The sequence below is a fragment of the Cajanus cajan genome, chromosome 6 (genome assembly GCF_000230855.2).
Source record: "Cajanus cajan strain Asha chromosome 6, NIPB_CcT2T_4, whole genome shotgun sequence".
In the NCBI taxonomy this organism is placed as follows: domain Eukaryota; kingdom Viridiplantae; phylum Streptophyta; class Magnoliopsida; order Fabales; family Fabaceae; genus Cajanus; species Cajanus cajan.
In genome coordinates, this window is record NC_138522.1 from 13,595,545 (window position 1) to 13,621,100 (window position 25,556).

Consider the following 25,556-nt stretch of genomic DNA (forward strand, 5'->3'; position numbering starts at 1 on the left):
TTTAGAAAGCCTCTTCAGGCTTAGCTTCACTCATTGCTTGAGTTGGAAAGCTATTCTCCACTGAGGAAGTATGAGTCCTTTCGACTTGGATATTCTGTTTGGATGATCAAGCCTTCCTTGGGGAATCTTGCTGATCTTGGTTTGATAGCTCTCACTAGGGAATTTGGCCCGTGAGTGGAAGCTGAGATATCTCTGGGGAGTATTATTTCGGCGAGCCTCTCCAGGCTCAGTTATTTTGGAGAGTATTATTTCGGCAAGCCTCTCCAGGCTCGGTTATGATGAGAGAGTATTATTTCGGCGAGCCTCTCCAGGCTCAGTTATTCTGTATGATGAGAGAGTATTATTTCGGCAAGCCTCTCCAGGCTCAATTATTCTGTTATGATGAGAGAGTATTATTTTGGCAAGCCTCTCCAGGCTCAGTTATTCTGATGAGGGAGTATTATTTTGGCAAGCCTCTCCAGGCTCAGTTATTCTGATGAGGGAGTATTATTTCGGCAAGCCTCTCCAGGCTCAATTATTCTGTTATGATGAGATTGATTTTCTGAATTTTCGCCTTTTTTGTCGTTTTTGGCTTTTTCAGTATTTTGCCTTTTTATTGATTTTGGCTTTTTCTATACAGAAGGATCTCAAACACACTCACAGATGAAGTATGCAGAGGAATGAAGATGTTGTGATGAATGAGAATGGGCCAATACGGGTCGTATTGAATTCAATACGCCCGTATTGGTGTGGACGTTATGGCCAATGCGGCCGTATTCATTTCGGTACGCCCGTATTGAGTTGAAAATTTGTTCATAACCCTGATTTTAGTACGGGTGTACTGAACATGATACGGGCGCATTGTTTTTTCTGAAGTTTATATATATATATATATTTTTTTTTTTTTTTGTTTTTTTGTTTTTTTGTTTTTTTTGTTTTTTTGTTTTTTTGTTTTTTTGTTTTTTTTTAATAAACAGAGAATAAGTGATCTTCCAGTACACTTATCATCTGTATGCATGTATGCGGTATGATGCACCTAATTCTATTTGATTCATTTTTCAAAAGAATTAACCGATGCGTTTCTCTGTTTGAATTTTGCCATTCCTCCAGACGGGCTGTGCGATGCCGATTTCTGTAACCGAGGAATGATGCGTGTTATATTGAGATGGGCGTCATCAACCCAGTGATCCTCCCCTTCCTTTAGAAGACATGTCAACCCTCCTATTGACTACTATATCTCCATGTTTCCACTAGATTATTCTAAAATCGTTTGGGACAAGAGAAAAGAAAGGAAAGATATTTTTATTCGAAAGTTTGTGTTTTAGAGGGGATTATTTTTTCGAAAATGGTTTTTGTAAGAATGGCTGGCCAAGGTAGGCTTATGTGTTTAGGCTTGTTTGATTAAACACTTATGAAGTTAAGAAAGTCTTGTTTATTGATGTTGTGATTTGACAACTTAGATAGCTTTCCTTGAACCTTTCTTTTTGAATTCGGTTCATGGTACCATCATGGATTTATTTTCGCTTTTTGATTGTCCTTATTTTTTTGCCTAAAACACCCTTTTATGGCGTCTTAGCGGACCTTTGTTTTTGTTTATTTTTGCAACCCTAATTTTTGCCTAGGTCACCCTTTCGTGGGATTCCTAGCGGGTCTTTTGCTCTTATTTTTGCGCAGCCCTCTTTTTGGGTTTCCTGCCGAGCTTTCTTTTATTTTAAAAGATTTCTTTTTATCCATGATGGCACTTGTCGAGGCCAAGGGAAGGTGCTCCAAGTTGTCACACACACTTCCACATAAAAATGATGCGGGTTTATTGTTATTAAGACAATTTTAACCTCATTTATGCTTATTCAAACAGGGTTAAATAATGCGGCCTAGAAATTTATTGTAAGCGAGAAAAGAAGCAATAAGAAATGAATAAAGAATGATTTTTTTTATAATCATAATGGAAACATGTGCCCTATCGAGGCTCGGGGGTCGGGCTGTCCCCGAGGAGTAATCTCTAATAGTCATCAGGTCTATACATCCCTATCGGAAGGAAAAGAGCACTTGATGACGACGACCGGCCTTGACGCTTGTGAACCGGCCTTCCTAAAGATCTGGCTTAAAGAACGTCGAGAAGGATCTTTGTTCCTCTTCGTTCTTTGATCTTTATTAGGGTCATATCCTAACCCTTGTTTTCCCGGATTATCTTTGATAGTGGGTAGCTCGGGAATTCCTTGGGAATCCTTGCCAAGTCCTTGTCCCGGCAAGTATCCGTTCTTGGTGAGCATCTAGGCTACCTTCTTCATTTCTCGGGGAAACGTTTCAACATTGGCAATCTCCAATGCTTGGAAGGCGGTTTCTAAAGCTTCCTCCGCTGTATCCACATAAGGTATGGCAGATGGCTTGCTGATGAGTATGTCATCTTCAGCTTGTACGGTCACCAGCTTGTCACCCACTATGAACTTGATTTTCTGATGGAGCGTAGAAGGAACAGCTTTCGCATCATGAATCCAAGGTCGGCCGAGGAGACAGCTGTATGCGGGAGTAATATCCATCACTTGAAATTCGACGTTGAAGATGGTGGGTCCAATTTGGATTGGGAGATTGACTTCTCCCACCACTTCTCTTTTAGAACCGTCGAAAGCTCGGACGATCATGTTGCTCGGGCGCATTTGGATTCCCTTGATTGCCACTTGATCAAGCATTCTTTTTGGCATCACGTTCAAGGAAGATCCATTATCCACCAAGACTTTAGCGATGTGATATTCCTTGCACTTTACAGAGATGTGCAAGGGCTTATTGTGGTTTGGTCCCTCAGCGGGGATTTCTTCATCGGTGAAAGTGAGGTGATCGTTAGCCGTGATGTGACTAACAATCCCCTCAAATTTGTCTTGGGAGATAGTGTGCGACACGTATGCCTCGTTCAAGACTTTCAACAGAGCTTGCCGATGCGGTTCGGAGCATAGGATCAACAACAACAGAGTAATCTTTGCTGGCGTCTTATGAAGTTGATCCATGATGGAGTACTCGCTCTGTCGGATAAACTTTAACAGCTCATCAGTCTCCTCCTCGGATTCTTTATTTTCCTCGGTTTTTTCTTTTTCTTTTTCTTTTCCTTTATTCTTGGGAGCTTTATCATGAAGATCTTCGGGAGTGTAGATCCTGCCACTCCTAGTCATGCCCCCAAGTCCAGCGATGTTAGAGATATCGCTGTCGGCAGAAGAATGGATGTCGTATATCCATGGCACAGCCTTATTTGATTCGTAGGGAAAAGGTCTTGGAGCAGTGATCCTTAACGGTGTCGGACCTTCCCCTTTGTTTGTCTTGATTACCAACAACGGAGTTGACGTGTGTTCGCTTGACGCGGTTGTTGGCTTGCATTTAATAACGAATGGCGTGCGATCCACTCTTTGATTATACGCATCGATTAATTCTTTCTTTTTATTAATGTTTATTATTAAATTACTAGGAGGGATGTATGAAATGCAAACCTAGACCCCTCCATGATCTTTGATAAGAATGCATGATATGAGATGATGGCGTTGAATATGCATGCATTGTGTTTATTCAACTAAGCATTATCATGTTTTCGGGATGCTCCTAAGATGATGCATGATATTGCTTGGTTTGGATAAATATATTTTTCTTTTTTTCTTTGAGTATTTTTTTTTGTATTATTATTATTATTTTTTTTTGTGAAAAAATGGAAACTACCTACATGAATGTGATGAAGGTAGATGTTAACACCATGTAATGGAAGATTCTTATTCCTATTTATTCTTATTTAAAAGGAATGTTGTATGTTTAAATAATGCAATGTATGCTCAAACAATGTCACATAAACAATGCACACACAATTCACTCATCCACGATCAGTCACGAGCGAATCACGAGGTAGGGGTATCCTGCAGAAAAGTGCATATTCAAGGAGGTTCTAACTGTTCTCACTGGTCTGAGGCCCCCAAGGTGCCCCCATTATAGGGACCCAATTCCTCTCGTCGTAAGTCGATGGAAAGTTCCAACGCACTGTCGGACTTGAGTTCATGGTTATCACCTTGAGTGATGCTTTCCGACAACGGTCTACGGGCACCTATAGACCCATTCGACAACCGGCCGTACTAACATCCACTCCCTATGGCTTACCACTCATGCCCCCGGGTATAGAGGGAACTGTTGTGTGCAAAGGTTCGTGTGCAGTTTATATTTCAAACAATTGCAGAAATTTAAACATACAACAGTTATTAAAGCCGAATAGATAAAACATGTTATCATACAAGTGAGGGGTAATGAAGTAATTTTAAACTATTATTTTAGAAATAATCCATCACCAAATGGGACTGACTCTCGAGGCTTCCCCAGTGGAGTCGCCATCTGTCGCCACCCGCCGAAACGGACCTTGGCATTCGCGACGATGGTCGGACTCGTTTTAATGTTTTGAAAAGTGGTGGATTGTTAGAACGACTTATTCTCAAACTGAGACCTTGTCGAACTAACAATTTTATTAAAATGGTTCACCAATCCATGTTAACCCCAAGCGGGACCCTCCATGGATTAGTGGTTTTCGCAAAAGGTAGGGTTCTTGGAGTCGCCACCAATGTTTTACTCAAAACATTGGAAAAAGGGATAAGGCAATTGATTTCATAAATCAACCTTGGTCATTACAACCAGAGTCGGGTAAGGGAGTCGGTTACGTGCGGGGAAGGTGTTAGCACCCCACAACGCCCCTTTCGGGTTCCCTATGACGGATTATTTCCTAAATAACAGTGCAAAATTACTAAATTACCCCTATTTATTATAAACGATTATAAATTAAATATCTACATGATGACAAAATTAAATATGCGACAATCAGAAAGCAATAAAAGAAGGGATTTTAAGGAAAACCTCTTGAAGCGTGCTTTTATATATCTAAACAGATGTTAGGAGGCTTTTTGGCGCTCCCTCCCACTACACGCTCGCTCGCTCCTTCCCTAAAAATTAATCTTTACTATGGAAATCAAAAAGATTTCCCTTCGACTAGTTCGAATTCTCAAGCTAAATGCTCAGAACTCAAGAACTTCGTCGGATCGGCTCTCGGAGAGAATTCTAGGGCAGAACACTGCTCAAAAACCCCAGAATACTCAAGAAGAGAGTCCAAGAAGTGTGGAAAAGTGTAGAATGACGTCCAAATGACGTCTTATTTATAGGGGTGAGGCGCAGTACGGCCCCTGGTGTCAATACGGCCCGTATTGAAGTTTTGAACTTCAATACGGCCGTATTGAATTCAATACGGCCGTATTGAGTTTCAAAAAATCAATACGGCCGTATTGGTTTCAGTACGGCCGTATTGCAGTTCAAAAATGCAATACGGGCCGTACTGAGCTCCAAAGAGGCCGTATTGAGCTCCACTCCTCTCACTTTCTTATTTTTAGCTACTCTAAGACCTCTAAACCTACAGATAATCATCCTAGGGTCTTCCAGGAGTCCTTCTGGCTGACTTTCCTTTGGTCTTCGAGAGTCTTCGAGTCTTATTTCCGACCCGGACAATTTTAGGGGTCTACAACCAGTAGCTGCATCCCAAACAATTCTCACCAAGCTGATCGATTTGCCACAAAGCTTTTTCAACTTGTGATCAACCACAGCTACCGGTCTCTTCTCATAGGTCAAGTTCTCTCTAACTTGCACCTCATCCATCTCTACCACTTGACTCAAATCTGGGATTTACTTCCTCAACTATAAAATGTGAAACACATGCTCTCCCTCATCAAGTTCTAGAGGTCTCCTCCTCCTATCGGCATAGGACTTTCATCAACTCTGGGTAGCCTTCAACCTTTGCTGAATTTATCTCACCATCTCAGTAGTCTGAAGAACTAACTCTAGACCAACCACTACTGGCTCACCCTCTTGATACCAACATAATGGAGTCCTACACCTCCTGACATATAAAGCCTCAAAAAGTGTCATGCCAATAATCAAGTGATAACTGTTATTATAAATAAACTTTACAAATGGTAACACCTCTTCCCAGCTACCCAGATGATCCAACACATAAGCTCTCAAGAGATCCTCCATTGACTGAATTGTCCTCTCCGACTGACCATCTATCTGTGGATGATAAACAGAGCTCAACCTCAACCTTGTTCCCAAAGCCTGATGCAGAGTCTGCCCACCGGGAAGTAAACCTTGGATCTCTGTTAGAGATAATACTGTAAGACACTCCATGCAACCGTACTATCTCTCTGATATACAACTGTGCAAGCCTCTCCAAGGACCACCTCTTGATAGGAAGAAAATGCGCACACTTTATCAACCTATCAACAATCACTCAGATAGAGTCACTGTTCCTAGCTATCCTAGGCAACTCAACCACAAAGTCCTTAGTGACACTATCACACTTTCACTTGAGAATCTCCATCAGCACTAAGCTCAAAGCACTAAGCTCAAAAACAGCTGCCCTCTTAATACCAAGCAATCCCAAAATCCTCAACAATTCTAGATCTTGTAATTGCTTAGTTCCCACCTGTCTCAAGAACTCATTAGTTATGGTGATCATACCGCAACTAATGTGATCTTGGACAACCTCCACTTCTAGTCTCAAATCTCTAAACTACTCAATCAGCTCCAACTCCTTAATCAACATAGCTGACACATGAATGGATTTCCTACTCAATACATCCGCTACCACACTCGCCTTCCCAGGATGATACATCAACTTAAAATCAAAGTCCTTTAGGAATTCCATCCACCTCCTCTGCCTCATATTCAAACTCTTTTTTTTATCACTAAATACATTGATCTCGCATCATACAGATAGTGTCTCCACGACTTCAAGGCAAACACCATAGCTGCAAGCTCCAAATCATGAGTAGGATAATTCCTCTCATGAGTCTTATGTTACCTCGAAGCATACACTACTATTCTCCCTTCCTGCATCAACACACAGCCCAACCTCTGGTGAAAAGCATTACAAAAACATATCAAAATACTCACCAGTGTCAGGTAACACCAAAACTGGAGAAGTAGTCAATCACTCCTTCAATTCCTGAAAACTCTGCTCACAAGCGTCCATCCAAACTAAAAGCTGATCTTTCCAAGTCAGTTAAGTCAAAGGCATTACTATTCGAGAGAAACTCTTCATGAATCTCTGATAGTTACCCATTAACCCAACAAAACTCCTAATCTCCGTAACAGTCCTCTGACGCTCCCACTGGATCACAGCCTCCACCTTGGCTGGATCTCCTGTAATCCCCTCTATCGATATCACATGCCCCAAATCTCACCTCAGACAGTCAAAACTCACCCTTGGACAGCTTGGCATACAACTACCTCTCTCTCAGTACCTGTAAAACCAACCTCAAATGCTCATAGTGATCCTCTAAAGATCTAGAATACACCAATATATCATCAAAACATCGAAGCTCCCCTCAGTTGATCCATCAACTCATCAATTCTCAAAAGCGGATACCTATTCCTTATCGTTAATTTATTCAGTTACCGATTGCCGATAATCACACAAACGGGCCCCACCATCTTTCTCTACTAACAGTACCAAGGCACCCCAAGGAGAAACATTGGACCTCACTACTATTTCTCCAACAAATCCTCGATCTGTTTCTTCAGCTTTACCAACTTAGCTTGAACCATCCTATAAGAAGCCACTGATACCGATCTTGCACCCAATACCAGGTCAATGCTAAATACAACATCACGCATAGGTAACAATCCCGGCACATCATCTGGGAACACCTCAGGAAACTCACTGACAATCTCAATCCCAGTGATGGCCCTCTCCATCTCAATCATTCAAAACGACAAACAACATGAAGCACTCAGCTCCATCTTTCATCAACTACTCAGCCTGACCCGCTGACAACAACACCTCATCCTCTAACTGAGGAAATACCAATCTTCTCCGAGCACAATCTATAAGGATGTGATGGGCAGATAACCAATCCATCCCTAAGATTATGTTAATATCTATCATGAGCAACCTAATCAGGTTCACTCAAAACCTCCTACCAAAACACCTCTATTAGGAATCTCACACACATCTCCAATGTCATCAAAGAAATTGAAGCCAGAGTAGATACATACAAAACAACGTGCCTTGCAAACACCAACAACCCAATCTCCCCACACAATCAACAAAAATAAATGAATGTGTGGCACCAGAATCGAACAAAAATAAAACATCCTCACCTGCTGCCTTCCCTTTCCCCTTCACCAAGTCTGATGAAGTGGAAGCCTCTGCACCTGATAATGTAAACACTCTCCCCGCAGTTGTAGGTCTAGGTGGCCTCGGGGCACTCCCAGATGAAGTCGGCGGTGTCTGACAATCTCTAGAGATGTGGCCTGGCCTACCACATCTGAAGCAAACATTCCCCGGATGAGAACAATCTCTAACCATATGTGCTCTTCCACATCTGTAGCACCGCACCGACTGTGCTCCGCCCTGAGCAGTAACAGGTCGAGGTCCTCTACTAACAGCTCCTCTCTGAGACTGTATAGGTCTGTCATAGGGTCCCCTCTACTGGCCTCCCCTCCTGAACTCTAGCAGCCTTACCACTGCTACTATCACCCTCCAAACTCTCAACAGTCTTTGCCTTCTCAACCAAGGCAGGAAACTCCACTATGGACATAGGGACTATGACCCTCTTCAGCTCGTGCCTCAATCCCTCTGCAAACTTTCTACATCTCCAAGCCTCAGATATGGCTTGAGAGTAGAAACGAGTTAAATGCTCAAACCTCATAGCATAATCTAGAACAGACAGGCTCTCTTAATGCAATCCCTATCAACAGGTACACTCCTGTTCTCTAACATTTGTTTGGTGTCTCTCCACTAGTACTCAGCCTCGCCTGCCAGTATACATATTGCATAGGCCAACTTCCTTTCCTCAGAAGATCTCAAAACACTGAAGATCTTCTCCATCTCACACAACCACTAATATGCCACATCAAGATCTGAATCCCCCTTGCACTGAAGAAGCTAACATCTCCTGAACTCTGCCTGAGAGACCACCGGTCTAGCTGCCTCAACCGCAGCTCTACCCACCTCCATCTGAGCAAAGTAAGCACTTTACTATTGCATCACTATGGCCATCATCTCCATAGTTCTGGCGATCTGATCCAACTGAGACCTCACCATACTAAAAGAATTCAAACATTCTTTTACTAACACTTTACCACTACAACTCACCAAAGTTAACACATATAAAAGATATGACACAACAGAAACATAGAAGGATCACTCCCCACAGAGCATCCTAACAGACTCGACCGACTCTGATACCATAAAAGTGTAACGACCCGCCATGGTCTCTACACTTAGTGGAATCGCACTACTACTAGTGAACTAAGGAAAATATTAAATTGGATAACTCATACATACAGGTATAGATAAGAATAAAAATAACCAAATTCTTTAAATACAAAAATAAAATGCCATATATGTACAGTCATCCCAAAAATAATATTCCCTAGTGCCGGTCAAACAGACAAAAATCGCTACCCAAAATGGTAACCCTAACACGAGGATCAAACTCCCCGTCTCGCAGCGGTCACCTCGACTCCAAGCTAGCCCTGACCTGCTCCCATACCAAGTATGATCATCGCAGTTTCACCACATGGAAACAGAAGGGTAAGCTAGAATTCACAAATGAATCATAATAATCTATACTACACAATCTATTCATAGAGTCACACCATACACTCTATCCAATACTACTCATGCATAAAATACAATCCACCAATCATGAAGTCAAACACCACACTTCATCATATTAATAATCATGCAATAAATGCATCTCATGACAGATATCAATGCATATCAATCATCTAATGCGTCGTCACGCATACACCTAGGAGATCTCCACAACAATAGAGCTGTATAAGTGACATTCCATCCTACCGAAACCACCCCAACCGTTTTCACGCCCAATGCGCCCGCTCGGTCACAGCTAAACAGGATATATAATCCTCCCTCGGGTTTACTCGGATGATGTCACTTACACAATTGGAAGTCCAGATCCACCGTCAGGTTTAGCACAGCTGGGTACGGGCTTACCACGACCTTGGCATGCATTAACCAAGTCAATTATGGAGTTCGCCCACCGACTATCCGCAAGGATCCACACACCTTCCCGAGTACTTGGTTAAGGGAATAACCCTCGACCTCATACCCCGCTCCAACACTAGCTAAGGACTTAGAGGAGACTCACCCAACCCAGTGGCCTATCTGAGCACCACTCTCCCAAATCCAGTGGCCTCCTAGAGCACCACTCTCATATATCAGTGGCCTATCCAAGCACCACTCTCAAGAGACTCTATGTGAGCTCTTCTAGTTCGAAAATATTTTTCCTCTCCTCAAGTCCTAGGCTAGACTCATGCCATAGGCATCACATGCAATCAGATGCATAATGGTCTGCCCACCATCATGATCAACAATCATACACATGTCATAAGACATCACATGCAATAATGCATCATACATCATAATGGTCTGCCCACCATTATGATCAACAGTCATACTCATATGAACATATACGCATGTCATATCATATTCAAACATTCATACGTATCATCACAAAGCATACATATGAATCACACCTCACCATACATCATATATCATACATACATGATCTAAAACTTCAATTTTAAACATTCATAAGCATCAATTCATTCATAAACTTATTCACGCTCGGCGTAGCCTGAGCTCGCCCAGCCTAATCCCAGCCTGAGAGTCCCAAGACTCATCCACGCCTAGCGCATTCAACCTGCGCCCGGCCTAAATTCCAGTAACAGAGTTCACAAACTCTCATCCACACCAACAAATCCAGCCACATGCAAACACAAAATACAATGCATAGGCTCCATACAACTTAAATAAACCTATAATCAACATGCACCCATCTGATGCATCAAATTCACCAGAAACCCCATTTTTTTTTCCAAGACTTTGAACAATTAGCGAATTCTCCGATCCAGCCATGGATCCTCAACTTTCATGCATCAATTGAGTTTCTAAACTCACATGCAACTTAAATAACAAACATTCTAGCTTCCCTTACCTGAAGATTGGCTCAGAACGGCCCGTACCGAGTTCGGAACGGCCCGTTCCGAACTCCCAAATCACGCACAAAATTAACGCCCAGAACGGTCGGTTCTGAAATCAGAACGGCCCGTTCCGGGACTCATCCGGAACGGCCCGTTCTCCCTCCGGAACGGCCCGTTCTCCCTCCAGAACGGCACGTTCTCCCTCCAGAACGGTCCGTGCTCCCTCCAGAACGGTCCGTTCTCCTTCCCAGAACGGCCCGTTCTCAACTACAATATGTAGTTCAATTCAGTAGCTTGGAACGGCCCGTTCCGGTTTGGGAACGGCCCGTTCTGGGCTACTGAATCAGCCTCTTTTTTTTTTTTTTTTTTTTAACAATGTTACAGCTAGTCACTACATTCAATAGTGCCCCTAGGAAGTCCATATCAAGCATGTGGTTTGTAAGGCTAATCGAGCAGTAGACTTCATGGTAGGGTTGATTTTGGGTTCCACCAATTCTACTAATGTGTTTAAGGACCCTCCTTTGGGTTGTAGAGCCTTTATTAGGCACAACTATAAGGGTCTTTCTTATCCTCTGAATTCTATTTTGTAATCTCCTTTATTTAGCAAAAAAAGAAAAGAAAGTTAGGCTAAAAATTCTTGGTAAACAAGGCTACTCGGATGGATCTCAAGTATTTAGTAAATATGATTACTTATTAAGTATTATTACCTACACAAAAATCAAGTAATTGACCATCAAATTCAGCATGTCTTTGCTATTTCTTATTTTTTTTTGTCATTTGCTATTTCTTATTAATTATTATATAGAAATCATTAAGTTTTTAATTAATTTCCGTACCAGGCGCATGACAGTTTAAGATTGGTGTTAGTGTTTTTTTTTGTAAAGATAGGAAATATTATAAAGATGGTCGCAATGAAGATTGAAGCTAGACTCTCATACTTCTAACTACCTCAACCCCTCCCAACCCAACTATCAGGCTTACCCTAGTGGTCAGGACTTTCCTTTTAACAATATGAAGCAGAGAAGAATGACGTTTGGCGCCACTTCTGCAAATGCGCATTTCCTCGGAAGCACTTCCACTCAATCCCTCTACAGAAAAAAGGTCGTCGTCGCCACCCTCCTCCAAAAGCACGGTTTCCCCTCCTCCCTCTCCCGCAATAGAGGAGCAAATCTCAAGCGTGGTTGATTTTCTATCGGAATTCGAACTCGAAACCGATCACGTTGTTCGGTTATTCCCTAGGGTTTTGTGCCTCGGGGTCGAGGACAGGCTGAGGCCGTTGATTCGCGAAATTAAAGGGTTTAGGGTTTCCCGGGAGGGTTATAAGAAAAGAGATCTCGAACGGCCCGAGGATTCTGGCGATGGAAATCGGGGAATTTTCGCGGTGTTTGAGATTATTGGAGAGTTTGTAGTGTAGAGAAGCGAATAAGGAGAGGGTTATGCGCGGGACGGATCTAGGTTCTCTACAGTGGGGGCACTTGCCCCCACTTCCATTTCATACATGCATTTTTTTTATTTAAAAATAATAATATATTTAAAAAATAAAAATTATATTTTAATAAAATCAACATATATATTTATTATCATATGTATAAAATATAAATTTGGAGGAGATACTCATTTATTTGATGTTTGTCAAATTTTTTAAGAAGATTAATTCTCTTATGTGATAAAGAATATTTCTTAATAACGAATCAATTTAAAAAAAAAGTTTAATTATAATATATATATATATATATATATATATCTTAATACTCATATATATATATAATATAATATGTTAAAAAATCAATTTTTGATAAAATAAAATTTGCAACATATATGTTTAGCTTTTGTGTTTTCTATTTATTATATACGTTGATTAAAAAAAATCAAAATAGGAAATATCGAAAGATTTATGTTGTATTTAGAATTTTTATTTTAAAATATATTTTAAAATAAACTATCATCTAAAAACACATATTAGATATTAAAATCATGTTTATATCATAAATAAATTAAACTTGATTTTTATAAAATTTAACATATTTATTTTTATGTTTTTTAATTAGTGTTAAATTATTATAAATTAGGTCTTTAAAATTGTAGTTCTAATCAAATACTTTAAAAAAAATTTATGACAGATAAATAAGTCATACTTAGGATATATTTTTTTAAAAAGTATATTCAAACCTACTAAATTATAAGATAATCTAGTATGACCTAATTTATTTTTATCTTTAATTATAATCATAGATATAAAAACTTGTAAAAAATAATTATGATATATATTTATACTTTTAAAAAGTATATGTATAATTTTTAATACTACAAATATATGAATAAATATTATTACCTTCACTGTCTAAAGTTTCTGGATCCGTCACTCTGGAGAGGTCCGTCACTATGGAGAGAGTTTGGTGAGGGCGTGTTTGGAAGTGAAGCTAAGAGTGGATTGTTTGTGTGGCTATGGATTGACCCGAAGGGATGCTTTGAAGATTTTCTGGAAGGAGCCTCGGGTGATTGGTTATGAGATTGGGGATATTGAGAGGAAGGTTGAGTTTTTGGTGCAGAGGATGAAGTGTGATGTGGAGTGTTTGGCTGAGGTGACTAAGAGTGTATTTGGAAATCCGTTTTTTTTAACGAAACTTAAAATTACTCTTTCCAAGCACCAAAATATAAAGCAACTTTTTACATCTTTTCAGTTTGCAAAATTTTAACAATAAAACAAATATACTCTAAGTACTTGGGGGTGAGTTTTGAGAAGCAGATTGTGGCCAGGTATAGTGTGGTGGAGTATTTGAGGAGGAAGGGTGCTGTTTAAGCCGGAGAAGTTTCGGGAAAGTGTTGAAGATGTGAAGAATATGAGGTGCTTCATGGAGTCACTGACCTAGTGGCTAGTGGGTTTGATCATTGTATATAATGTTAGTTAGCTGGAACTTGGATTTTGATAGGTTGAGTTTGAGGGCATGTTTGATTCTTCATCATGTCGAGTTTGATCCGCATCGATCATAAGTTAATTGGAGTAGCTTATGTGTATTTGACGTGATTTTTCTGGTGAATGGGATTTGTGGAGTGCATGTTTGATTCAATGGGAGTAGCTTACATGTGTTTGACTGGCGAATGGGGTTTATAGATGTGGATCCTAACAAAATCAGAGTCAATAATTGTATAGTGGTGATTGGAACTTGGATGCATCGTATGCATGATCGATGAATGCTCACCCAACTTTGTATTAATATGAATACTATGGAATTGAACGATCAAGTTTCTGAAATCTAGCAGTGTAGGAAATGTTTCATTTTCAGAATGCTGAAAAAGCACATGCTGACATTAGTTACAAAAATCAGTTGTTGATTATTTGACGGATTGATGAGTATATATGCGATGTTGCTGCTCTAGAACCAGGGAAGAAGGATTTGCTTGCAATTGTCTCCTAACTAAAGAGTACAAAGAGCTTAAAGCCATTTTGAACTAACTGTAACAATTTGACCATCAAGAGTAGTAGAAAGAAAAATTAAGGGAAGTCAGGACATTTTAGTTTATATGAATTGTCATTTAGGTAATTTTTCATTACATTTACCTGAATCCATTTATTTTATCTGTGGATTCCTATTTAATTGATCAAATCTAATATGTTTTGACATCATTGCACTTTGGTTATTCACTAAGTGAACTGTGGTATTAAGTCCAAAAATTTGTAATATGTTATTGGCTTTTTATTCAAGTGTCATCTCTTCTCTATCATTCTATCATTTAAAAAGAAAAAAAAAAAATCTAACACAACTGTTTGATGAAAGTAATAAAAAAATGTTAACTCACATGATGTAGTGGGTGTTCGCTTTTCATAAGCTGGGCTCTAGCAGTTCCATACAATCCCAGGTGTATTTTGGATCAAGGTTAACTACTTACACGGCTCCTTTTCTTCTTCGCATTGCCCGCATTTTTTAATTTATTTTTATAAAAATATTCGCGACAAAAACTAATTCCAATTGGGTATTTGGATGAATTATAGTTATACAACAAAAGCTAATTTCTAGTGTACTTAATACTCACCTCATCTCCACTCTAGATACAATATAGAAATTAGTTTCTGTTAAAAGTATTTTTATTAAAAAAAATTACAAAAATGAAATTGGGTAGTGCGAAGGGCCAAAATAAAAAAATAAAGAAAAAGTGCGAATAACAAAAGATTCTGCAACAAGGTTATACTGCAGTTCAGGCAACTGCACATCATGACGACACAAGCATGTTTAAAATTCTCGATAACATTGTGCTGCCGTGGTTATATTTTATTTTTCGCATTTAATTCATTATAGGTTGGGTGAGAAAAAAGTCTATTGTGAGGAATTCCACAGATAAGTGACTCAAGAAGATTAAGGAAAAAAGTTGAAGATCGAAGCTCAACAAGTATCTAGTTCATTCCTTCCCTTACCCTATTACCTTATTTTCTTCTTAATAAGGTGAGTTTATCTAGTTGAATATGATGGAAGTCCTAATCACATTTAAAGAAGTTCCATTTGAACTATCCTCTTATATCAATAATCCAATTTTAGTGGCTTAACTGAATTTCTGTTCGTTCATTATTTTAGGCTAGTTTAAGTAGCTTCGGTTCAGGCATGTGACTAGAGAACGTGAAAGTGGAATGGGAATAGGGAATACAAAAAGAACCATCCAATCCAACTTTAAGCTGCTTCCATGAAAATATGGTATTTGAAACAGAAATAATTGCTTGAAAAATTGAGCACATCACATCACCAGAGATAAATAATCTTACAATTTCAAGCGTTGAATGCATGCATTAACCACTTCTAAAGGGTAAGCCTACTGCCGGAAATTAAACAAAAATAAAGTGAAATTTCCTGAGCTTATTTTCAATCAGTGATACCCTTAACCAGTGCCGTCATATGCATTCAACCTCCTTCCACTTTATTATACAGTTTCCTTCCAGAACCTAACTGACCTATCAGTTCCACAGGAAATGAAAGCAGACTCTATTGGCGAGTGTTCAAGCCAGCGGGGTGCACCAACATGATTAGATGGCCACTTTGCTACTTTTTCTGTTGTCATCGCATCCCAGATAACGATCTGCCAGGTACACCAGATTCCTTAAATAAAATTAATCTATTTGATAAAGCTAACATCACCACAGTAAACATGAAGAACATGAAGATGAATAAACCTCATTGTTCAGCTCATCTATGGATAGAATGAATTCTTCTGTCTCATTAAAAATAGCCTGGCAAAAGAGAGTTCACACAGTCAACTATCAGAATATGAATACAAATGTCACATGGACTTGGAACTTATTTGGATCTAAATTAGAAGTGTTTTTGAAAGTTTCTTTACTGAAAATAAAGAGTTATGTAGAGAAGTTCTCAAAAACTCTTCTAAACTTCTATTCAAATAGACTTTTAGACTTGCATGATTAGAGGTTTAGAATTTGGATAGAGATCCTGTTTGCTAAACTGCTTTGGAAAGTACCCAACAAAACAACTTATGGATGATCTTTTTATTTCCGATGTAGTGACAAACAATAACTACTTGTGAATTGTGATTAATAAATTAAAAAGACATTTTAAAAACTGATAGGCCAAAAAAATAATTAAACAAAAGACAAGCACAAACATCACTCGGTAAGCATCTGCATCACCAATACTGTACTAGAAGGTTGGCTTATCAATATATGAATTAACCAAGATTAAATTTACCAATAGAATGTATCTATGTACCTGGCACCTTAGCTGGGTATGCATGGCCCCAAGATATTGTTTGACTAATCTTCCAGAGCCAACTTCCCAAAGCTTTATGGTAGAATCCTTTCCACAGGACAGAACAAACCTATAAAACTGACAGTTACATTACTACATGTCTACACTAATCTAAGCTTATCAAAAACTTCAGGAAAGTGTATCGAGTAGGTCAATTGGCATCAGCAGCTATATCCACTGCATCGAAAGCAATGAACAAGTAAAGAATGCAACAACTATTGTCTTACGTTTTATTTTCTTGGTGGGAAAAGATTACATTGATCAAATAAACAAAAGCTCTTAATGAGTACAGTAGTAAACAGGAGGTTATTGCAGATTGTTAATTCTGATGTTGAGATCAAACAAAGGAAGCACCCACCTCAATGTCAACAATACTTTTTTGCTATGTTTTCAAAGTCAACATTAGCACACATTTCTAGACAAACTCATGATGTAGTTAGTAGTGGCACTATCATTCTCTCATGGTATGTTATAGTCTATCAACATGTGTTTTCATTTTATCCGAAATATATTTATACCTTTGATCTTTAGTAAAATTTGCACTGGTAGCCTCAGCTGTTCCATGTGCTCCAGTTATTGAGCGCACACAAGAGGCAGTGATGCCATCCCACAATCGAATAGCACCATCTTTAGATGCTGTAACATACATGGCACCTGTACAAGAATATCTGACCTACAAATCAGTCAAAAAGGATTGGCATCACTGTAGTTTTCAACAAAAGCAAAGTAGATATAATTATTAGTTTGTCTAGGGATAATTGACATGCCTGATTTATGGCTCCATTTGGGTTAGTCTCTGGGATATTTGCCGACAGATAACACTGAAAGGTATTTATATCATACAAATGGGGAATTGCATGATCAGTCCCTGTCAGAAATTGATATTTGTCAACTTGGATTTTTTGTGTGAAAAAAATAATCAAGAAAACAACGAAGTAATCTACAAACAAAGACGGGATTTTCCCCATTAATAGTCACACTATCGACACGCCACCCAGTAGAGCAGTGACGTTCTAAGCTTGGTGGCAATTGGTGTACAGATAACAATTTGACTCTGAACAGTGAACATGAAGTGTGTATTCAAGGGATATCAGAGCAAGGTGTTCATAATTACTGATTTACAACCATTAAGGAATACATGAACACGGAAATGCAGATCAGCATTAAAGAAAAGAATACAATTAGCAGATCATATAGCTTTAGCAGGAGCAATGAGGTAAAAATAAATACCTGCCAACAGAAAGTCCCCAGAGGGATGAAAAGATACAGAACGAACATTGTGTGTGTCCTGCTCAACAGAAATTAAAGAGAAATGGAAGTTTATATTTAGTTCTTGCTCACTTGTTGCTAATGAAAGGTAGGAAAACACAACCTGGATCACCCTGTACGCTCTCTTTGCATTTGTTTTCGAAATATCAAAAAACCTAAACAATATTAAATTCAGCATTTCAGATTGCTTGAGCATTTCCAAAAAGAACAGAAAAATGAGAAAAACATACAGGTGAGATGCATATTGCGGAACAAATCATACTTTATTGTTTGATCTTTGGCTCCAGAAATCAAGATAGTACCTTGTGGATGAAAATCCAGATCATTTATTGGCTGCAGATTTGTCATAAATATAAGAAGAAAAAAGAATCAAATTTACAAGTGTAGTTTCTAAGGGTCATTTCATAAACTCAACAACTTATAAAGTAAATGCCTAACGAGACACATGAAAAGATGCAACTGCCAAAACTCATTAACATAAGAGCAAAAAAATCCACAACAAAGACAGACAGAAATTGTCATGTGATATATAACAGCTTTGTGATAAGTAAATTTGGCAAGCTAAAAATAATTACAACAATGAACTCCCAAAGGTCTAGTCAAATATAACCAAAAAGACTAAATCTCATAAAAATAACCACACAACTTCAGATACAGGTATATCAGGAAAACACAAATATACTTGTATATGATCATAATATGTTCGTATGACAGGCCGCACAGGACCATCCTTTGCATCTGATAGCAACATCTGCTTGATCTTTGAAACCTGCAAGATAAATGCACAAACATAACTTAAAATCCCTGCCAAAAAAGGAGCAATACGTCTAAATTCTAACTAACAAATCAGCACCTCAAATAGCTTTATTGATGTATCAGCACTTCCAGTGGCAACAAACCTTCCATCAGCACTAAACCTAGCACATCTGGCAATATTCTAGAAACTAAGCCAATCAGTCCAAAACAAAGCAGAATTATCACAGTATTTTTCAGGACAAGTATATGTTATCAAAGCATATTGCACACCTTGTGTTCCGAAAGGTGTCGCGTTTCATGCTTTGGGAAGCTCTTTGAGGAACCTTTCATATCAGCTGCAGAGCTGCCATAACAAAACGCAACTTTCAAGATAACATGACATTTTGTAAGGGAGTTTTCTCTCATCTAACTTCTTCAAAAGCTAAACACATAAGTTGGTTTTAACTTATGACAAGATTTTAATTCATTTTGCATTCTTTAAAGGAAAAAACTTAAGTACAATAGCATAAGTACCATTGTCGCCATTCTCCAATTAGTATTAGAGTTTCACCTCAAAAGTACGCATTCACATTTAATGCAAACTTTGGTGATATATATTTATGCATATTATCAAGGTGAAACTTCAATTCTCAATGGAGAACAACACCAACAATATATAAGATACTGTACCTAAGTCTTGTCCTTTTTTTAATGCTTACTAAGAAGCTTATCCAGTCACAACCGTTATCACCTATGGTCTACCAATGACTTAGCTTATTTGCTACAAGAAAGCGAAGGAACTTCAAATTCTAGCTCGAAATTAAATATAACAAATTATGTTTGACGACAAATACGAAATGTGGTTTCAAAAGTTTGCCTGAAATCAACGGCTGCAGTGTGAGGCAGGGGCAGTGGCGCGGCGAAATCGCGAAAGGGTGAAGCGGAAGTGCCTCTTGTGGTGCCATCTTTTTCCACTGCAAGGCCCTGTCATTATTTCCTTAGAACAAAAACCAAGGATCATATTGCACACAAGAAAGAAAGTGAAAAAAAAAAAAAAAAAAAAAAAAAGTGAGAACCTTAGCAACCAGGTCGAGAAGCTTGTTAGGTGGAGCTTCTACATTCAGTGGAGTCAATGTTGCTGAAGCAACAGCACTTGCAGCCTGGTGAACAAGTATCAATGCTTTCATTTTCATTTTCAATTTCTAATAACAGATTTGAATTCTAAGATAAATGAACATATTCATCCAAAAATCAACATTTTGTGTTATGATTGAAGCGAGATTACTGGGCTTGCCTGAGTGAGATTGTTGTCGCGAAGATGAGCGACGATGAGAGAATTGAGGTGTCTGTAGAGTTTGCCATCTTGCACCGTCTGCTCCGAGCTACTGTTATCCATTTCTGCAAAGAGAAAAGAGAAGAAGAAGAAGAATTTCACGGAACCTGAAACCCTAGAAGCTGATCTGTTTGGTTAGTTCCCAAATCGGAGGAAGAGCTTCCACTGTGTTTGTTTATTTTGCTGCCGCCACTTTCATTTTGTTTTCAAAATTGCAAGATAATCAAACAACAACAAGTTTCAATGAATTAAGAAATAAAACTTGTCAAGTGAAATAAAAGAAGAAAGAAATAATTAGAAAACATGCATGTAAAATAACTCGTATAATAATTTATTCAACATTATTGATTGTCTTTACCCTTTGTTTATAGAGAAAAAAAAATATAAATAATGAGTGATATTCATGTGTACAGTAACTTTGATTAGTTAAATATTATTTTAATATTAATTATGTGATTACTCAATTCTATAGATTGGTATTCAATTTTTTTTGTTCGTTGATGGAGTATCTACCGTCGATAGCAGTGACTAATCTCCTCACTACGTTGGAGGCACCTCAAAGGGTGGGAACCCCTGACCTTGCTTAAGCGTGGATCAACCCCTACCGCTGAACCACACGCTTAGGATTAGATTGGTATTCAATTAATTGCAAAAGTAATATTTTTTTATTAGTAACAAGTAATAATTCTAAAGATTAAATGAAAGATTAGTATTTTAATATGTGTGATGTATATGGTAAATGTTTATTTTAAATATTTATAATTTATAATAAATCTTTTTAAAAATATGTAAGTTATAGTAGAATTAAAATTTCTAAAAATTTCTTCTTCATATAAAATCAATTAAAAATACTCTTATCAAATAATAATTCATAAAAGCAGACACTTATTATTAAAAGATCTCTTTAGAGTTAAGCGTGACGACATAACTTGTTAACCATAATGCATTTAAATAGATGGTGATTGTAAATAAATTGAATTAAGGTGAATATTTGATGGATTTGTTTTCATTTGATGTATGGTGAATTGTTGTGGTATGATTGTTGTTTATTTAAATGTTGATAGTCCCTTTTGTGATTGATGATGTATTATATCCCTGTTATGATATTATACAAGATTGTTTATGTTGAGTTTATCCTTACTTGTATGTGTATGCTTGCGATAATTGTATCTTTGATATAGGAGTAGATTAGAAGTATGACGTTGGAGCAGTAGTGGGCAACTATATTAGGAGATCTTATGATGGTTTTGCTTTAGAAGTTTGCTTTGAGTGTTGGCCAGCTTAAGAGTTATTATTGGTTTTTCCTTGTGTATATATTTTGAGAAGTTGTAATCTAGTAAGGAGATCCTTTTTGATATTTTGTTTATCAAGGATTTTTTGGATGATTCTATTTATATAAACTTTGTTTCTTATGATTTGCATATGCATGTGTTATGTCTAGGTATCTCTTGATAAAAAAATTGCAAGATAAATGACCATATATGTATTCAAACACACATTAAGTTTGACACCGTGATCTTCCACAAAATATAGAAGAGTTAGAGAAGTTGCAATAGATATGAAAGGCATGAACTATTCTAATTTCATGTTTTTATATTACTCTAACTATTAAATTTATAACAATAGATAAAAGGAATACCATTTCTTGATTTTCACTTTTTTTAAGACATATTGACCTTTACTAATTGCAACTCTAAATCACTATTACTAAGTAAATGCAAAAATTTAAGTTCACAACTAGCTACAAAATCATCAAAAGCCATCCTCAACCACAACTCCTTTCCTAACCACCAATTCTCCCTCAAACCCAAACACAAATCTCTCCTCCGCCACCAAAAATGTAAACAAAAACCCGTGTACCTAAATCGCTTCACATCCATGTCCATGAGTCTTCACCTGACTTAGATGACAAACACATCTTTTTCCACCTCTCTTGCCTAACACCAAAACCTAAGTCACCATCACCTCCACCACAACCATCCATAGCACCTCTTCCTCCAAAGTCCAAGAAACTAAGGTTGGTTTGAGGTCTCACTAAGCCTCAAACCATGAAGGAGAAACAAAGGCTCTTCAAATGGGAAGACGCTATCTCACCTAGAGGTAGAAGATTAAGACAAAAAAAATGAAGAGTTGGCCGCTAAAGAAGTAAAAATGCTTAAGAAAACATTGCATTGTCTATGAAAGACATGACCACTACAGTAGTTTCATCTAACTACATTAGATGTAGACTTTGGTCTTCATCTACACAACCATCATATGATGTAGATGAGGGTCTTTGACCAACACAAACTGATGGTTCTGTTGTATAGACGACCTCATCAGAAGTTATTCCTACTCTAATAGCCCAAGTTGCAACACCAGTTACCTTTGTTGCATCTCCCCTTGATTTATTAGTAAGGTTTGTTAAACCTGTTATGCCCACATTCCCCATATCGGTGAAACTGTCGTACCTTGCGGATGACATTACACCTTTGTCTACTAAGGTCATAATCGAGGCAATACCCCTATGAGTGGACATGTCATTGGTGGAGCCAGACCCTTGAAAACCATAAGATTACTTATCATTTGTGCCCCTATATAACACCTTTGAGTCTAAGAGCATAGACTCTGAGGAGAAGAAAAAACTACAAAGACTATAAGAGGAAGCATACCATTAAAGACAATTAGATACCTCTAGTCCTTTATGCCACCAGGAGGTCTCCTTACTTCAATAATAAGAAGCACATCATCATGTCCTATTTTGAAGCCCCTGGAACTGTCATTTGACCAAGGACTACCTTACAGGTTGTACTAAGGCCTATTGATCTCAATGATTCACTATGTCTAAATGCCCAAACAACTTAGCTTATCTAGCAGTAGTGCCATGAAGTCCAGAATCTCATCCATTTGTGAGTTGCTTTGGAGCTAAGCTATAAGGGAACCCTTCATCATTCGCCCTAGATGCTTAGTGAGGTATTCAAGCCATGGATGATCCAATCATAGACCAAGTTCTTCATTGTTGATATTCGTCCCAAGGCTACTCTTCACTCGTCTACAAGGGTAAGGAGAAGTTGAAGACATACTTGGAAGATGTGTGTTACATGCAATATGCCTAGTGTCATTAGTCCAATGCCTCCAACAAAGAAAAAGTTGAGCATCTACCATACATTATTGGAAGAAGCATGCAGACCTACCCAATCCTTTTTAGTGTTATGCCCTCCATCTCCAACACTCTCTCCACTCGTCATAGGATTTATCATTATTTCTCTCCTTTTCTCATTACTTTTCAATATTTTTACCTGGTAACATTATTTTTCTATATAGAAAAATTGTTTGCATGCCTTCTTCTAAATAACCAGGCCCATCTACTCCAACCCAAATTGCTCCCCTTACAACTAAAGCTGAATAGGACCACCTCCTTGTTGGTCTCTTAAAGCTCTCTCTTTCGCTTATTAGAGGCAAACACGTTATGAAAGGAAATTCCACAAGCTGCTTAGCTATTTGAACATTGAATTGAGCTCTAATGAGGATCTAATGAAAAGGAAGACTAATCTCAAGGGGAGTCGCATTTTTGGACAATCTTTTTGCTAGTGCTAGAAAAGAGAGTAGAAATTGGGTTTTTGAACATATTTTTTTTTTGCTTTGTTTTTCTCTAGTTTTGTTATTGTTGATTTTTTATCTAAAAATATGCACTAATATAATGCCTTTTTAGACCATGCATGTTTTCAAGGGGAGTCCACTATGCATTTTACCTTATACATTTGTATGCTTTGGTATGAATATCATGAATAAGTGCATGCTCTGTAAAATAGGTTATGAAATGAAAAATATTGACATACTCTAAACATATGCTCTAATAAACATATTAGGCTATGATATGAAAAATACTGATATACTCTAAACATAGGCTCTGATAAACACATTAGGCTCTAATATGCAATATAGGCTCTAATATGCATGATAGACAACATATGCTCTTATAAATATTTGAGTCTCTGATGTGCAACATATGCTTTGTTTGACTAATAACTCGATATGTTCACTAATAGGCTCTAAAATGAATAAGAAGTCCAATTTACATATTTCTTTAGTCTTCAATAACACTATGAAATGATCAATAACATCATAAGAATATGTCAACATACATGTCTTAAATGGATGTATGCGTAAATTGAAATTGGTATGATCTTATACACAACGTCTGAAAGATGTGTTCTTGTATTACTTTGATGATTTTATAATGTTTTCACGTTTCAAAGAAAATCACATTTTTTATTTGTTTAGTCTTTAATAACACTATGAAATGATCAATAACATCATAAGAATACGTCAACATACATGTCTTAAATGGATGTATGTGTAAAGTTGAAATTGGTATGATCTTATACACATCGTCTGAAAGATGTGTTCTTGTATTACTATGATGATTTTATAATGTTTTCACGTTTCAAAGAAAATCACATTTTTGATAAAAATTATTTTCTCAAATTAAGTTATCTTCACGATAATCATTCCACCTTAATCAAACAAAAATATTTTCTAAAGCGAGAAAAATCCCTAAAGCTTTCAAGTTTTAATGATAACAAACAAAATATTTTTGTAAAAGAAAATATCTTTTATGAAATACACACCAGACGATGCATAAGACAAAATGTTAGACAGACAATGTGTCATCAGATGAAGTATGCAGTCTTACTTCATAAAGCCTAAAATATGTATCATTTATAATGAATAACGACTACTTATTGCATGGCTAATTGATTCCTTAATAGATCAAATTAAGAAAGTTCATTGGAACTCACAAATCTATGAAAGTGAATGAGTGCATGCTTTGCATGAAAAACAAGAACAAACGGATCCCTAAAATCATGAAAAAAGTCAACAAAAGTTTATATAAAACATATTCTTCGCTGACGCACTCCATAGATAGTTCGTTTAGTATCCTAAAACTAATAAGTAGCATTCTTGATCAAATAAGAAGTGATAATTTGGTGAAACGCAATTAATGCAAGCAAGCTTGTGATGAACCCTTAAGGTTTTGCAATAATCATCTTCATCTAGACTACTATATAAGAAGCTTTACGATCAGAAAGAAAATAACTTTTGTACAAAATTATCATTTATTCATTCTTTTTATAAAGACTTATGTTCTTAATTGGTTGTATCACGTCTTGTTTGTAAGACGAAACAACATCTATAAAACTTTACCCAAATACAAATGTTATTATAGGGTTGAGCTTGGAGAGACTTATTTATAAAATAATACTTATTTGAGTCTGAAGAGGTTTGTCTATAAAATAATACTTGTTTGAGCCTAGAAAGATTTGTTTGTAAAAGAATACTTGTTTTAGCCCGAAGAGGCTTGTCTATAAAAGAATACTCAATGTTGAAGTCTGGAGAGGCTTTGTGTGAAAAGAATACTTAGTTAGATTGCTTGAAGAAGCAATTCAAAGAACACTTAGGTTTGAGCAAGAAGTGACTTGTTGAAAGAATACTTGTAT

The 25,556-nt window shown here is 37.5% G+C and overlaps 1 protein-coding gene across 2 annotated transcripts; it reads right to left on the reverse strand.

Annotated features, from left to right (window-relative positions):
- Window positions 1-15,641: 15,641 nt before the first annotated feature.
- Window positions 15,642-20,370, reverse strand: LOC109813309 (Transducin/WD40 repeat-like superfamily protein). Of its 2 annotated transcripts, none has more exons than XM_020377474.3 (14): window positions 20,038-20,370; window positions 19,820-19,903; window positions 19,621-19,727; window positions 19,035-19,107; window positions 18,862-18,945; window positions 18,691-18,777; window positions 18,271-18,341; window positions 18,112-18,163; window positions 17,970-18,027; window positions 17,507-17,607; window positions 17,258-17,412; window positions 16,701-16,809; window positions 16,151-16,207; window positions 15,642-16,056 (listed from the first exon to the last, which is right to left on the reverse strand). In XM_020377474.3, the coding sequence occupies exons 1-14, from the start codon at window positions 20,137-20,139 to the stop codon at window positions 15,901-15,903; spliced, it is 1,296 nt and encodes a 431-aa protein (XP_020233063.1). In that variant the 5' UTR covers window positions 20,140-20,370; the 3' UTR covers window positions 15,642-15,900. The 2 variants fall into 2 exon arrangements, with proteins under 2 accessions (XP_020233063.1, XP_029130210.1); XM_029274377.2 differs by having other exon boundaries at window positions 19,621-19,717; window positions 20,038-20,072.
- Window positions 20,371-25,556: the final 5,186 nt, after the last annotated feature.

Bases quoted from the DNA above. Each gene is read 5' to 3' on its own strand.
- LOC109813309 (XM_020377474.3), bottom strand. From the start codon at position 20,139: ATGGATAACAGTAGCTCGGAGCAGACGGTGCAAGATGGCAAACTCTAC. The intron at 19,728-19,819 runs GTTCTCACTTTT...AAATAATGACAG, and splicing joins TTCTCGACCTGGTTGCTAAG to GGCCTTGCAGTGGAAAAAGA. The intron at 18,164-18,270 runs GTATGATTTGTT...AATATTGTTTAG, and splicing joins GCCAAAGATCAAACAATAAA to GTTTTTTGATATTTCGAAAA.